At 34.4% G+C, this 17,056-nt stretch overlaps 1 protein-coding gene across 1 annotated transcript in view; it reads right to left on the bottom strand.

The window, feature by feature from the left end:
- The window catches only part of NUDCD1 (NudC domain containing 1), an 81,369-nt gene that overhangs the window by 38,738 nt on the left and 25,575 nt on the right, over positions 1-17,056 (bottom strand). The window contains exons 4-7 of the mRNA XM_045982029.1: positions 14,500-14,680; positions 10,701-10,883; positions 6,327-6,531; positions 802-946 (exon numbers count right to left, since the gene is read on the bottom strand). Of these exons, the coding sequence (XP_045837985.1) occupies positions 802-946; positions 6,327-6,531; positions 10,701-10,883; positions 14,500-14,680 (714 nt within the window). The remainder of the gene's footprint in view (positions 1-801; positions 947-6,326; positions 6,532-10,700; positions 10,884-14,499; positions 14,681-17,056) is intronic.

The raw sequence follows: 17,056 nt of genomic DNA, 5'->3' as shown, positions 1-17,056 counted from the left end.
ACTGCTGGCAGACATGAAACTTGGTTTCTCCATTTTGGCCATGCTTTCTTTTTGACAGAGACATTTACTTTCAGTATTCTAATTTCCTTCCTATTTTAGGATTCAATTAAACCTATAGTACAACTACGTCTTCATACAGTTTTATCCTCATCGTTCTAACTCCAAGCGGCAATAAGTCAGATATTTTACATGTGCTGATATAATTTTTGGTGAACAAAAATATACTGAAATTCTAGTATGCTTTATTCAAATTTTTAACATTATCTTAAAAGTTATCAGATTGGAACACTTCAACAAAATCTCATAGTTGAATGAGTAGTGTATTATTATAATCACTGCAATGAATTACTTTGAGAATTAAAATTATAGTGTATATTTATACCCCTAGTGATAGTCTAAGATAACCTAAAAAATTTCAATGATGACAAGTAGATTAGCATAGGTAGACAGTAAAATCATAATTTTTGTCCATACCAGTATTGATCTACTGATTCTCCTAAAGAATATATATATTTATGTGTGTACATGTGTGAATATATATGTATATATGTATACATATATATGTGCATAGAGATACATACATACATGAACACCCACCTTATACAATGACCCCACACATACATGTATTCATGTACTGTAAGGAATGAGTATTAGAATTTTAAGCTATAATCAAACACCAGTCCTTAGTGCCTAATCTGTGTCTCTAACATTACCAAATGTAAAATAATGTTTGAAAAACATGGCATAATCCTCACATACTTCCGGGCCTTTGGGAAATGAACTACTACTGCAATTGCTTACCAGTTCTTCAGAGGTCAAATGCATTAAACGTTCAGCTATTGCAGCACACTGTGCTGAGTCTCTTATAAACTCTCCTTGTTTATCACCAACCACTAGCTCTGGCCATGTTAGTCCTTCATTCTTTTTCACCAAGAAAATCTCCAAGCTAGAAGTTAAACAAGAAAAGTAATGTTACATTAGGCAACTGTACGAATTATATAGTCAACACCAAACAGAAGAATCTTCCATTGAATTTATCCCCCTTTGGTGTCCAGCCAGAGATGTTTTACAAAACATGTGTCAGTTTTAGTACTGCATACTGGAATACGGATGGAAAATCTGTAATCCAAGGGTAAATAACTTATACTTAATAAACAAACAAAAAAATATCACTGGAACTGGTATGTCAAATGGCCTGATGAGAAGACTGACTGGCAAGAGTGAGACCACCTAGGAAGTACTGTTGTACTCCACGTATGCAGTGTGTTAGTAAAAGTAAGTGACGAATAAGCAGCGTGGATCCATGAGATCTTTTACTAGGCATTTGAATGGTGGTGGTGGTGAGGGTGATGACTGAAGTGGGCACATAAAGTTAACTGCACAGAGACTATAACTAAAGGTACCTCCTTGTGCATGGAGCCAAAAAGTAGTTTCATGTCCCCAAACTAGTAGTCATGATATATAATTATTAATGTAAACATCAGGCAATTTAGATCAATACAAATGTTAATTTTTAAAATAGATATTTTAAAGAACTGAAAAGAAAGTAGAAATAACTTTGATAACTCTTTAGGAGGAAAAAAGTTAATTTGGTCTCTACCAACTAAAAATCTAATTCCGTACATTTAAGCCATTAAAAACAAATTCCAAATACGCTAAAAAGGGCCTATCAATGAATCCTGGGATTAAGGTTTGATGCAGCAGGAAGGGGAAAGAGTTGAGTCAGGGCAGACTATGGTCATAGGAGATGTCCAAGTGCCTCTTGAATAGCAAGGGAAATTCACGTAAGCTGCTTTTAGAAGTAGCTGTTGCTGTAACACAAAGAAAAGTGGGGGTGGTGGTAGCTGTTCCATAGGAAAGCAACCTTTCCATGTGCCATCTCTGGTACATGTGTGCCACTAACCCGTGCCCCGGAACACAACTGCAAGGAAAAATTGCAAGGACACAATAATAACTATTATCATAATTATCAAATAGAACATGCAAACCTATCAGTTATTCTTTTTCAAGGCTGTTATTATCACCACCTCACGAATTAATTACAGCAGTTTACATTTTTCTGAAACTGCTTATTTTAAGAGACAATACAAAATATCTTTTCTATGTAATGAGTTCCTATCGTTACCATTAAAAATTACTACAATAATACAGTCTCTAAGAGAAAGGTTATCTTGAAAATGATGATTGCAATGAAGAAGAATCATGACAGCAACTCGTACTTAATCTTCCCATATGCCAGGTGCTGTCAAGCATTTTAGGTGTTTTCAACTCATCAATTGCTCATGACAACCAAATAAAGTAAGTATTATTTTCATCTTCATTTTACAAGTAAGAAAAAAAATAAAAGGACTGGAGAGGTTAAGTAACTTGCCAAAGTTACAAGCTAGGAAAGCAGTCTGACTCCAAGTCCAAGTTCCTCACTACTGTACTATTCTGCCTCTTTGAACGAATATATGTAAACAATTACTAAAGAAAGTTTACCATGACCATAATATGTAAGTACTGTTTGTCGTCAGTTGCTATCTAGAGTTCATACAATCTCACTGATAAAGAATCTGTGAACCATCTTTAAATTTGCACACTTAGTCCAACCCTTTTACACAACTGCATTTCTACATTTTGAAACTAGTATCATATCCTATCATCCAAGCAAAAAAGAACATATAACATAATAACCTAGACTAGTTAGTAAATCCTTCCAAAGTGAAACGGAACATTATTAAAAAATAAGAGATATGAATAATTTAACCAGGTACAGAGAATCATGTTTTTAAACCAATGACACCACCAACATGTCACCGTAATTATCTTTTGTAATATAAAATTGTAATCAAGTACCTCAAATTTAATGGGAAAACAATACTCAGGTATTAAATGCTGAACTCTAGAGCTCTGCTGGGTTACTGCTTCCTGACTTCTATTAATAATATGTTACAGCTGGTTTGCCAATTTATAAATGTTACTCTCAAATCTCATATGTTTAAATAGAATGTGGAGATATAAAATATTTCTTAAAGAAACTTTTTTTTTTTCCAGAAGAAACTTTTTTTTTAAAGACTTCATTTATTTATTTGACAGACAAAGATTACAAGTAGGCAGAGAGGCAGGCAGAGAGAGGGGAGGAAGCAGGCTCCCCGCTGAGCAGAGAGCCTAATGCAGGACTCCATCCCATGAGCAGAAGGCAGAAGTTTTAACCCACTGAGCCACCCAGGCGCCCCTCTTAAAGAACCTAAGAACTAAGGTTCTTAGTTTTAAAGAACTAAGTTTTTAAAAAATGTAAAGGGACGTAGGGTATACCTATCATGATAACCATTAAGTATAGAATTACTGAATCATTACATTATAAAGCTGAAACTAATACAATACTGTATATTAATTATAATTCAATTAAAAATAAAATAAAATCAGAAAACAGTAATTTTATGAGACTCTGTTAGGAATTCAGTGTGTTAGCATGTCAAAGTTCACAAAGAATGAAGCAAAAAGCCAATGTGCTTGACTGTGGTGACCCAACCACAGTCAGATGGGTGATTACCAGAAACAATAGATTCCAAGGTTCCTTTCATCTTAGTGTCCTTTTCCACATCTTTATTATCCAGGTAAATGGATAAACTGTTAGCAAAATCAGGTACCTACTCATAACTGGATGTGTTAATAAGTATGGTATTCTTAAAGAAAGAAGTTATAAGACTGTTGGTAAGGATTCTATAAATGACTTTTATCACCTTGAAGGTGGGATTTCTGAAAACTATCATGTCCATGAGATTGATTTTAATCTAGCTCAGATCAACTTTTCACTCTCCCACTAGAAGAGTAATACTTTAATGAGAATTACAGTAAAAGTGCTTTCATTAACATTTGCAGGAGTGATTATGAAAAATGTTGGAAGAATTACAGGGATTATTTAAATATACCATGATTAAAACTGGTTAGCCAAGAATTAGTAGAACAGCTTAAGAAAAATCCATGTGCCAAAACAGAAAGACAAGGGATCAGATTCACAGAAATCATTATTCTTTTTTGTTGAATTCACTGAATATTGAATAATGAAGAGTTCAATAAATCTTAATAAATCAAAAATGACATCATTTACTCATAAATCTATTTTTCTTACTGCATTAAAAAAGAAAGTATAACCGAATCACCAAACATCCCCATGAATAAAATTAATTCAGGATCTAAAAACATACAGCTTACACTTTTTTGAAGCAGACACCATTTGTTTGACCCTCAGGATTTAGACTCATACCAAAGATTCAAATGGGTCTTATATTACAAATTGAAAATTATATTTAAGGTAAAAATATCTAATTTTAACCCACTTCTAACTAAATTTGACCCTTTTTAATCACAGAATGTAGTGATTACTAACACTTAATTTATAATGAAAGAGTAATTTTATTAATCCAAATACCTGAGGAATGTGTAAAGGATCTGGGGCAACAAATTTCCAAAGGGGACTAAAAGCAGAAGCAAAGGTTATAGTTTTATAAGACACTCAACCTTTACCTATTTGTTTTACATATTCCTTTTAACTGAGGTTTTTATAGATAAAATTCAGATTTTATATGTAGAATTCATTGAGTTTGACACCTGTGTCACTCAGTGAAGCTGCTGAATCATTCAGAAAGTCATTCATTTTTTTTTAAGTTTTTATTTATTTATTTATTTGACAGAGAGAGAGAGAGAGATCACAAGGGAGATCACAAGATCTCAGCAGGGAGCCTGCTGAGCAGAGAGCCCGACTCGGGGCTCAATCCCAGGACCCTGAGATCATGACCTGAGCTGAAGGCAGAGGCTTAACCCACTGAGCCACCCAGGTGCCCGTAGAAAGTCATTCATTGTACCAAAAGATTGCAAACAGTCAAAATATCCAATAATACAGGACCATTTTTAAAAAATGATTGTGCAGGGGCGCCTGGGTGGCTCAGTGGTTTAAGCCGCTGCCTTCGGCTCAGGTCATGATCTCAGGGTCCTGGGATCGAGTCCCGCATCGGGCTCTCTGCTCGGCAGGGAGCCTGCTTCCCTCTCACTCTCTCTGCCTGCCTCTCTGCCTACTTGTGATCTCTCTCTGTCAAATAAATAAATAAAAATCTTAAAAAAAAAAAAAAAAAAAAAAAAAAAAAAATGATTGTGCAGTTGATAGAATAAAATACCATAAATAACTATAAAGGAGAATAAATCACTAGGTATACTTTATGGAAAGTTATGCAAGATTAACTGTTGAAAGTCAACAAAAGTAAGCTGTAAAAAACTATATAGTTATGTTGAAATCTTTTTTGTTCAAAAAAATATAAATCTGCTTGAATATGCCTAAAACACGTGTAGAAGGAAACTGATAATTGTGGTTATGGGGAGGAGGGTGGACTGGAGGGCTTGGGCTGGAGGGAGCCTTCGTACTGTTTACCCTTTATATATCTTTTTTTTTTTTTTTTTTTGCAATTTTAATTTATTTTATTTATTTTTTTCAGTGTAACAGTATTCATTCTTTTTGCACAACACCCAGTGCTCCATGAAAAACGTGCCCTCCCCATTACCCACCTAAAATTTAAAGAACAGGAATTATTATCTAGTTGGGAAACTGAAATTAATAAGAGAAAATTAATTAAAAATTTTTTAAGTATTAATTAAAATAAATAACCATTTTAGGGGCAGCTGGGTGGCTCAATAGGCTAAGTGTCTGCCATTGGCTCAGGTCATAACCCTGGGGTCCTGGGATTTGAGTCCCGCAAAGGGCTCCCTGCTCAGTGGGTGGTCTGCTTCTCCCTCTTCCTCTGCCCTACCCCAACTTGTGTGCAGGCTCTCTCATTAAAAACAAAAACATTTTTATCTATTAATTATTACTGTTAATATTGTTATGATTTTATTCAGAGCTGGTAATGAAAAGTTCTACCACAGAATGCAAACTATGACTATAGTAGCATCTTTAATCTTACTGATAATTATACTTTTTGATACAATAACTCCATTTTTAATCTATCTTAAGAAATGAATCAGCAAGGGGCACCTGGGTGGCTCAGTGGGTTAAGCCTCTGCCTTCGGCTCAGGTCATGATCCCGGTGTCCTGGGATCGAGCCCCACATCGGGCTCTCTGCTCAGCGGGGAGCCTGCTTCCTCCTCTCTGCCTGCCTCTCTGCCTACTTGTGATCTCTGTCTGTCAAATAAAGAAATAAAATCTTTAAAAAAAAAAAAAAGAAATGAATCAGCAATATAGACAGACCTATTATAGTATTCAACTTTGGTGTAACCACTGTGGAAAGGATAAAAAAAAACCCAGAAAACAAAAAAACAGAAATTCAAATATAAATACAACAGTCTATATATACCTATTATTCTCTTTAATTATCCATGTACTGCTTTCTTGATCAATAGATGAATAGAGATTTCCTTCCAGAAACCTCTGACCCTTCAGCACAATGTTGATGTGCTCAGGCAAAAACTGTACTCGAATGTCCTCCTTAGAACTGCCTTCTGGAAGCCGTACTGTTACTGTCAAATCATCTTCAGTCTGTTGCCAGTAATATAGAGGTTCTGTCGGAAAAAGAAAAATACATGCTGTAATAAAGTTAGAGACTAGAGCATACAAAAGAACACCTATCTAAAAGAATCTTAGCATAATTTCTAGTGATTTTACAAAAAAAAATTATTTATAAACAAAGACATACAGATCTCTTTGGGGAATTTTCAGAGTTATAATAATTGCACCTGACATTTCCTCTTCCAGGCTTCCTAATGTTCCAGGGACATAAACACTCATAAAATACTAATAAAAGCAATCCTTTATCCCCATTCATTCTCTCCCTTCCTCCCAGTTCCCCTCTTTTCCTCCTTCTTACTCTTCTCTTCACACACATACACACACACAGTAGATTTCTAGTTCTAAAGAATGACAAATATGTCATTACCACTGTGTGAAATTTTCACCACTGCCTTGATTTGCCCTAATGATGTAATTCTGTGACATACGAGACCACTACTTGGTGAGATACAAATCCAAACAAAAATAAAAGATGTTATTTTTTTACAAAGAACTAGCTATTCTATCCCACAACTTTGTTGCATGAAAGCAATTTCATAGGAAATGCAAGGGCTGTCAGTGTATTTGTCTTAAGTTACCAATGAATGAATCCTCTCTTCACCTCCTTCTCGATCTCTTTGGCTTATCTTCTAAAAAGCCAGTTACTGAAGAAATACCTTAAAACCCTTCATACCACAACCATGAAATAAGAAAACAGGGCTTAAGTGCAAAAAGAATAAACTTTTGCTTAATGATATCCATAAACATTAATCTGTCTACATGCTCATTAAAAAGGAGTATGATAAAGTGGTTAGGAACTAGTACTCCAGAGTTGACTAGTCATAGGCCTGAATCTTGGCTCAACCATTTATTAATTTTGGCATGCAATTCATCTCTGACCCTCTTTTTTCTAATCAGCGAAATAAAGTAACAAAATCTTACATATCTCACAGAACTATTAAAATTTAAGAGTTAATACATATAAAATATTTAATATCAACCTTGTTATTAAATATGTCATAAACCCTCACTAAATGTGGGTTACTATTCTTGTTTTGGGGTTATTACTTTTTTTATTTTTCAGTTTTGTGTAAAAACTGTGAGTACTAGATATGCTTGAAGATATAACATTAAGTATGATATATCTTCTTGAAGGGTCACGTCTCTCTCTCTTTTTTTTTTTAATATTTTATTTATTTGACAGAGAGAAATCACAACTAGGCAGAGAGGCAGGCAGAGAGAGAGGAGGAAGCAGGCTCCCCGTGGAGCAGAGAGCCTGACGCAGGGCTCGATCCCAGGACCCCAGGATCATGACCTGAGCTGAAGGCAGAGGCTTTAACCCACTGAGCCACCCAGGTGCCCCTTGAAGGGTCACTTCTATTTGATGTTTAATAAAATCTAACAAGCATGATATTATAGAAATATAAAAATTAATAAATTTTTAGTATAAAATTTTACTTTGGATTAATTTCTAGCTTGTATCACATTCTTTTAAGCGGGCTCTCAGAACCTCTCTCACCTTTTTAGAAGTACTTTTAACATAAACTCACTGGAAGTTTCAACTGTAGATTAAAAGATTGATAACTATAAACTCCTTAAGGCAAGTGCTTTGTTTCACTGAATTTTCTGTCTACCACAAAAATTAACAAGGCAGTTTATATGTAACCATGACTCCATGGATAACTTCTGGTAGATATGGAATGAGGAAGAGTCTACAAAATCACAGGAGTTTTAAGTAAAAATTAAAGGCCATAGAAGTAGGCTAAAGGGAAAGCCAGAATTTTTTAAACCTTTCTCCACTAAAAGTTATACAAACAACTAAATAATTTCCTCAACTGTTGGTTGCTGAATGCCTTTCTGTGTTTTTAGAAATCACGTTTTAAGTCTTTTTTTTAAAAAAAGAAGATTTTATTAGAGAGTGAGAGCCAGAGCGCACCAATGTGGGGAATGGCAGAGGGAGAAGGAAAAGCAGGCTCCCCACTGAGCAGGGAGCCCGATCATGATCTGAGCTAAAGGCAGATGCTTAATTGACTGAGCTACCCAGGCGTCCCACGTCTTAAGTCTTTCAAAGGAAATGCTATTGGGGCACCTGGGTGGCTCAGTCCATTAAGCAGCTGCCATCCGCTCAGGTCATGATCCCAGGACCCTGGGATCAAGCCCTGCATCAGGCTCCCTGCTCAGTGGAGAGCCTGCTTCTCCCTCTCCCCCTGCCTGCTGCTCTGCCTACTTGTGCTCTTTATCTGTTGAATAAAAATAAAAATCTTAAAAAAAAAAAAAAGGAAAAAGAAAATGCTATATTTATATCATTATGACAATGCCAAACAGGCAACAGACAATATCAGTCTTCTTGAGGTTTACAGAAAATGAAACCAGTATATATTCTCAGAAGATTATTTTTAAGAATGTATGCTATAATTAACAAATTATCCATAATATGAAAAAAAAATTACATTTGTCATTTATAAGTAAAGGTTGTTTATTAGAAGGAAAACAGAAAAATACAGGCGATTTGAGTTTCACAGTGAAAGGGAAGAAATGACTTAATGATGTATTGAGGAGTTCAATATTAATGAGAAAAAGAAGAAAAACAATACCTGAACTCGTAGGTAGTGATTTAAAAAGATGTTGTATCCCTCCCAGGCTACCATCTGTCTTGGAACCACATGGGTGTCTCAGCTACTAGGTAAAATGGTTCCAAAGATTAGGGCATTCTTTCACTCCTTCGCAATTGCTCACCGAGAGTTCTAAAGGGCATGTGGTCTGGAGATATGAATAGCTGTTTTGGCTAAGCTCTGGAAGACTTTACTAAAATTAATACAGAATAGAATTTATTTGGAAAGGGGTCTTAGAGAAATCTAACAAAAAACGCATTGCATATGAAGAAATCAAGTTGTTGAGAAGCTAAATAAAAGGCATCAAGCACAACTCTCATATTCAAAGGTGCATATATCTATAAACCTGGGGAAAATATTTTTAAAATATTTATTATGTTATTATTTTCAATGCTTTTCGAAGGATTTTTGTTTAGGAAGCTCTAACTAGATAAAAATAGTGAAACTAATTTTTATTTTATGTAATTAACAAAAAGGCACATTCAAAGATTAATATGTATAACTTAAATATTGTGAAACTCTCTGTTCAGTAAAATATACTATTCTCTGGCTTAATAAACATCAGAAATACGAATAGTACTATTATAGAGTGATATTCTCTTTAATATAAGAGTACATATTCTTTGTATGGAAATAGAATTTTTATTTATTTATTTATTTTTGATTTATTTATTTGAGAGAGTGAGTGCCAGGGGAAGGGGAAAGGGAGAGAACCCTCAACCAGACTCCCTGATGAGTGCAGAGCCGAAGCAGGGCTTCATCCCAGGACTCTGAGCTCATAATCTGAGCCAAAACCAAGAGTCAACACTCAACTGACTGAGCCACCCAGGTGCCCCAGTAAATACAAATTTCTTTTGAAAGACCTTATAATTGTCTTCATTTTAAAACATTACCTTCACCCATTTATTCATTTAACATTGGGAAAACTTGGTGATTTTGCCCTTGAGAACTTTTTTCCATCTTAGTACTAAAAGTTAAGAACATATACTTAGTATACACCTATATTCAACAGAGTTTAACTTATTTTAAAAGATTAATATTTTCAATACTAATATGCTAGCTTCTCAAACACCAATAACAGAGACATCATTTATTCATTTAGTAGGTATTTATTAAACATCGTATCAGGTAAGCTAATGTGCAGATTTTTTTTTTAAAGATTTTATTTGTTTATTTGACAGAGATCACAAGTAGGCAGAAAGGCAGGCAGAGAGAGAGGAGGAAGCAGGCTCCCTGCCAGGCAGAGAGCCCGATGTGGGGCTCAATCCCAGGACCCTGGGATCATGACCTGAGCTGAAGGCAGAGGCTTTAACCCACTGAGCCACCCAGGCGCCCCTAATGTACAGATTTAAAAAAAATATTTTTGGTAATTAAGTTACTAATTAAAACAGTTCATACTATTTAGATAGCACATTTTATAAAAGACTATTCTCACGAGTATAAAGGGAAATAAAAATTTAAAACCTGTCTGGTCCTAATAGAAGCCAAAACCTAACCAGGAAGACAAACCAGCCATAAATGTGTGTTGTATAAACACATACAAGCTCTATGAAGGTGAAGAGTAAAATTACCTTTGATTTTCTCTGACATGGTCTCATTCTTATTTTCTTCAAGATCTTGACCAACATGAACAAATGTGAAGGACTTGTAGGAGACAATCATCAGACCCTTCCCATCAGGCTCAATAGCAGCATAATGTGGCACTGACTTTCCACGGAGAATATCATGCTTAATAATTTCATATTTGTTAGTATCTGTAAGAAAACAAAGTATTTTAGAATAAAAAAATTACAAATAAAACACTGTATTATACAAATATTTGTATATTAGTTTTAATTAAGTATTTTAAGTATATTATTAAAAGGCATGCCACTAAGAGTTTTTTCATAGGGATAAAAATATTTATAACCTAATTTTCTGCAAATACACAACTAGTTTAAAATACTAGGTCTGATGAAATCTGCTCTAGATTGTGCTTTCCAATGTGGAAAGTAGCACACTACTGGCCATAGTGGCTATTTAATAAAAATAAGTAAAATTTAAAATTCAGTTCTTTAGGCACACTAGCCACATTTCAAATCCTCAACGGCCACACATATGGCTAGCTGCTACTGTATTAAATGGCACATATGTAAAATATGTCCACTTGGCAGACGTTTTCATCAGACAACAGTGCTCTAGACTTTCAAAGTAACTAACCTACCCGAAATACCAGCTTCGGATGGATCTACCTTTTCCTTTACTATAGCCTGTCTACTTTCCCAGAAGGTACCTGATAGGCATCTTCTGAAAAGAGCCACACTAAGGATAAAGGAAAGGTATGGTGTGGACTATTTTTCTGCCTATTCTAGCTATTGATAAATGGGTTTTCCTAAAATGAAATGTTCATGGTAGAAATGATTTTTATACACACAGACAGATCTACATGCCAACTGTAATCAAGCATAATGATACTTAATTTTAAGATATAAAATTTAAGATACAAAATAGAAAAAAAGAAAATTAACTGTATCATGAAAATTTCTTGGAAAATAACTGAATTTATTCTTGAAGATAGGTGGGGTATTTTAAAGTACACAAACATTACAGTTGAGTCTACACCTTTACTTATACTATTACTCTATTAAAGTGGGTTGTACTTGTTAACAAGTAAGCTTCACAATGAGTAGTCAAAAATCACAATTCAATGTCACATGTTCTACATGACAATACAATCTGTTCTAAAGTATCTGTCATTTTTTCCCTCTAAATCTTCACCTACATTCACATTCACTTCACACGTATTTAACAGACCTATAAATTTATGAATGAGCTAATATACTTCCTGCACAGTAGATGCAAGGCAAAGAGAGATACTACATAGTTTATAGGGTGACTTTTCCTAATATGTGTGCAAGAGAAAATAACAGGTGAATTTCAAGTGAACTCCATGATTAAATAAGTTGGGAAACGCCTGATTAAAATTACATTGTCTCTTTTACTCAAAATTTCTAGAACCTCTAACATGTTTAATGTATAATAGGGATATTATACACTCATATTTTCAAATTTATTTGACCACAAAACATAATTTATCAGATGTTCCACTCAACACAGTTTAGAAAAGTACTGCTATGTTCATTAAAAAGGAAAAAGGAAAAGAATAGCAATTATACTAATAATACTTGGGGGAGGGTGAAAGGAATGAAACATTAAGAAGAGTAATGAGAGAAAAAGTAAGCCATGGGGAGAATTCATACTCCTATAATTACAACCTTGGGAGAGAAAAAGAAAAGTGAGTCTAATGATATCTGTCCAGTAGAGGCAAAGACACAAAGCGAAGGGAATGCAGGTGGTGAAGCTTGAGCAGAGTGTCACTATACTCTGGTAAGTTACCGTGAACTGAGATGCAGCTGTCACAGAACCAGAGAACAGGAGGAAACATATGCATCATGATTTCTCTGTAAGTTGTCAAGTTACATCCCTTAATAAAAAAATTAAAGTTTCTCTTATCTAAAGTAGAGAATGGCAAAGTATGGCCAGTGGAGACAAAGCTGAGTTTATGCATATTTTCATATGGTCTGTGGGCTAACAATGAATTTTATACTTCTTTACATGACTAAAAGTAATCAAAATAATAATATTTAAATATATGTTAAAGCTATATAAAATTCAAATGTCCATAAATAAAGTATTATTGGAACACAGCTTTTCTCACTTATTTATGTATTATCTACAGCTGCTTTTGGACTACAGTGGCATGACTGAGTAGCTGTGATATAAACTGTATGGTTACCATCTAGACCTGTACAGAAAGTTTTCCAATACCTAAAGTTTTTTTTTTTTTTTTTAAGAATTTATTTATTTATTTGACAGACAGAGGTCACAAGTAGGCAGAGAGGCAGGCAGAGAGAGAGGAGGAAGCAGGCTCCCTGCCAGGCAGAGAGCCCGATGTGGGGCTCGATCCCAGGACCCCGGGATCATGACCTGAGCCGAAGGCAGAGGCTTTAACCCACTGAGCCACCCAGGCGCCCCCCAATACCTAAAGTTTTAAGTTACTATGTTCCTCCAGAGATTAAACTACAACACTCAGAAAAACAAAAAATTAAACGGTTCACAGAAAAAAAAAATGTAAGAAGTTTACTCAACTTACTTATAAACTATTCTGTTACACACATATGTATACACACACACAATACACACACACATGTACATGTACGTACATATACACATGTTCATTTTAAAATAAAAAAGCCCTCTTAGAAAACAGACACTAATAGCCTTTATCGGATTATAAATTAACAGTTAACTCTTGAACAATATAAAGGTTAGGAACACCAGTCCTCTGTGTAGTCAAAAATCTGTGTATAACTTTTGACTCCCCCCAAAAATTTAACTACTATTGATTTGAAGCTTTACTGATAACAAAAACAGTCAATTAACATGTATTTTGTAGGTGTATTATACACTACATTCTTATAATAAAATAAGCTAAAGAAAGTGTTATTCAGGAAATCATAAATAAATTTGGAGTACTGTCCTTTGTTTATCAAAAAATATCCACATATACATGGACCTGCACAGTTTAAACCTCTGTTGTTCAAGGATCAGCTATAATTTAAGACTGAATAAATTAATAAAAACTAAGAAAAAGGGCAATCAACATGGAAACATGCTCCCTCAGTTCTCAACTACAAAAAAATCCACTTAGTTTTCAAGTAAGAACTAATAAGCCTGGTGAAAAGCAAGGACACACCATTAAAGGAATCCTAATTGATAAAGGAAAAAATAACTTCTGATGTCCAAGTTAGAAGCCTGGCACACAGATTCAAATAGACCAAGGATTGAGACTTTTTTTTATACCTGGAAGCATTCTAGGTAAGAAAAACCAACAGTTTTCCTAAAGTGGAAACAAACAGCAAAGTTCAATTAGATCTGAAAGAAATCAGTTAAGATTCAAGGAAATAAAGGTATTTCTTTCCATCTAGGTATTTATATTTATTTGGTATTTCAATTACACTGTAATTTATAATTTACATTCAACAATATATGTAAATCCTTGTTTATGTAATATACACACACAGAATATATTTATGTAGTCTTGTATATATTGAAAATACACACTAAAAATTCTTCTAAGATTATGTAAGAATGTCTTTTATATAAAAAGGCATAATTGGAAGCCTTTATTTCCATAAGTGGAAGCACATTATTATTTTTTCTATAATCCATACCCGAAGAGAAACTATTCATTCCACTAGGTGTCAGGTATTAGAATCACAGCAACACTACCCAAGAAAAAGTCAACGGCATTTACAGGAACAGCTCTGCATTTCACAATCTACTAAATGGTGCCAACCACTATGGATTCAAAATGTTATTATATTTTACCTTTATTTTTTTTACTGATAGTGACCCACTCCAAAGAAACATAGAATCCACTTCCTTTCATATCCAATTCTTCTTTCTCTATTCGAAGAAGTAAGGTAGTTACTGAATGTTCTTCAGCATTCATCAGTGAGATGCTGTGAATTATGATAAAAGGATTCCCAAGCTCTTCATTAAACATAATCTGCAAAAAAAATTACACATACAAAAATGTACATATCACACAAATGCAGGCGGCACAGAAGGAATGCACAGAATTCTGACAATACAACAACTAATTTGTATACTATTTATTACAAGGAATAGAAAAATGAAAAAAGCCTTTAAATAAAGGTTGCAGGTTCAAATAACATTCTTTAAAGAAAGAACTTTTGAAAAAATGCCTCTTTGTTTAATAGAGAAAAGTGATCAGTACTCTTGGCTTAAAAACAAGGAAAATAACAAGGCATCCAAGTAGCATAGAAAGAAGAAAGAGAACTAGAAGCAGGCTCCTAGAAAAGGATTCTACAAAAGAGGCCATGAGCTGGTCAATATTGATTCCTTTATCTCTTCTGTCTTGTGTATGATTTATTTCTGCTTTGTTCCTCTTGTTTCTGAATATTGTTCATGTTTATGAACATGTGTGCGCACGTGTGTATGTATGGTTTTTCTTACTGTTTTTGTTTAGTTCTTCCATTTGTTTCTTAAAAGTCTGCAAAGACTTTTAAGAGTCAAAGGAACTGGAGACACCACTCAAACTTTATTTCTCAAAAATAAAAGAGCCCCTTTACATTTAAAAGTTGCAATTCAACAAACTATTTAAATATAATAGTGAAGTGTGTCATTTTAAAAAGCAAATCTAAGTACCATACAGAGACACAAAATCTTAACAAATTCTTTTTCTATCATCAACACAAAATCTAAAGGACTCATTTAAAAGTAAATAAAAAAGGAGATTTTTTTTTAAAAAAGGAGATATTTTAAGATGGTTCACTAAGCAAGATCTTTGAATAAATAAAAAAATAAATGGTTGAAGAAGATATCCAAAATGACAAAAGTTAGCTTTAAAAAAAAAAACAATAACAAAAAACCCTTTATCTGGAATCCTATTGGCTCCTACTTCAAAACCTTGTAAAGAAAAGTGTGTCTTAAAATTAAAAAATGTAAAAAAAAAAAAAAAAGAAAGAAAAGTGTGTCTTAATGTCAATTTCCCTAAGTGTTTAGCACCTCTGCCCAAAGTATTCAAATAGGAGACCTTTGGAATCCATTCTGTGGTCTTCCACAAACAGAAAATAGCAAGAACAGCAAAGAATATCTTGAATACCCAACACTGAGATGATAGATACGTTTTAGTTGTTTGGGTTTTGCTTTTGTTTGGGGGACAACAGGAGACCAAAGGGAGGGAAAAAAAGTAATTTTTGTCAGGTACACGTAGCTAGTTTATTGCTGCCTCCTCTTTTTTCTCTCTCATGTGAGTGAAAGGGACTGGAAGGAGACCAGGGAGTAGATGTGTAAACTTTTATAAATTGTTAGGCTGAAGTTTCCTGTCTCCTGAACAAGCCTAGCAACTCAAGTGTGATAGTGCTGCCAACAGCACCCTCATCATATTAGAGGCAACACACTTGCAAAGCAGGCAGTCTTCCTGTCTCCCTTTATTTCTCTTTCTACACTGCAGTCATCACTGCTCTTACTTGGCCCCTTTATATCCTACTGTACCCCCCAACCATTCCTACCTTTAGCTTCCTCTCTGTTCCACCAATTTCCCCAAAGTCCTAAAGCTCTCCTAAGTTTTTTTCTTAAAGTGATCAATATTCCACAGTATCCCTCCCACCTCGGTTAATGCCCAAGTCCATTCCTGTCCCATTCCCCCTCTACCCAACCAAAACTATTACTAACTGCAAACATCTCTGAAGGTGCTTATAGCACCTTTCATTATAGCAGTGTATACTGAGGAGGGCATGAAGTAAATTTAGATTTTAAAAATATTTAAATGATTTAAAAAATATCACGAAAGGCCTAAAATATGCACCAAGGGGATACACAGAACATAAACCAAATGACTTATAAATCCAAATGAATTTCCTTCTGGCAGAGTATGTGGTTTTATTTTTAAGCTGAAGGTGAGCTGCGTCAGTGCGTCTCTTCCTGCTCAAAACCAACAGAATCCACAGCTTGATAATTCATAAATTCTCATTTCTCTGCCCCTCACTCTCCAAACTCCTTCCAAATGTTTCAGACAGCTATGCTATCTACATACCACACTGCCTCCATAATAGAAAAAAAAAAAAAAAAAGAAAGAAAGAAAGAAAGAAAAAGAAAAAGAAATTACTACTGGAGGCCAAGGAGAAAAATGTCACAGTGTCCAATGAATATTTAAATCTGTGACTACAAAGACCTGCAAAGGCCCCCTACAAACAGACTACTGTTGTTCTGGTTATTTATCATGTTTTTTGTTTAGTTTTTTGAATTATTACAATTTGGTAGTATTCCATTTAATATAACTTAGTAAGAAAGGCAAGCCATTTGGTTCTACAACCTTCCTGGTTTTTCTCAAATAATTAAAACCTGATCTTTGTAGGCA

This window comes from Meles meles, chromosome 1 (genome assembly GCF_922984935.1).
Source record: "Meles meles chromosome 1, mMelMel3.1 paternal haplotype, whole genome shotgun sequence".
NCBI classification, from domain to species: Eukaryota; Metazoa; Chordata; class Mammalia; order Carnivora; family Mustelidae; genus Meles; species Meles meles.
This window is presented reverse-complemented; position numbering and strand designations above follow the sequence as displayed.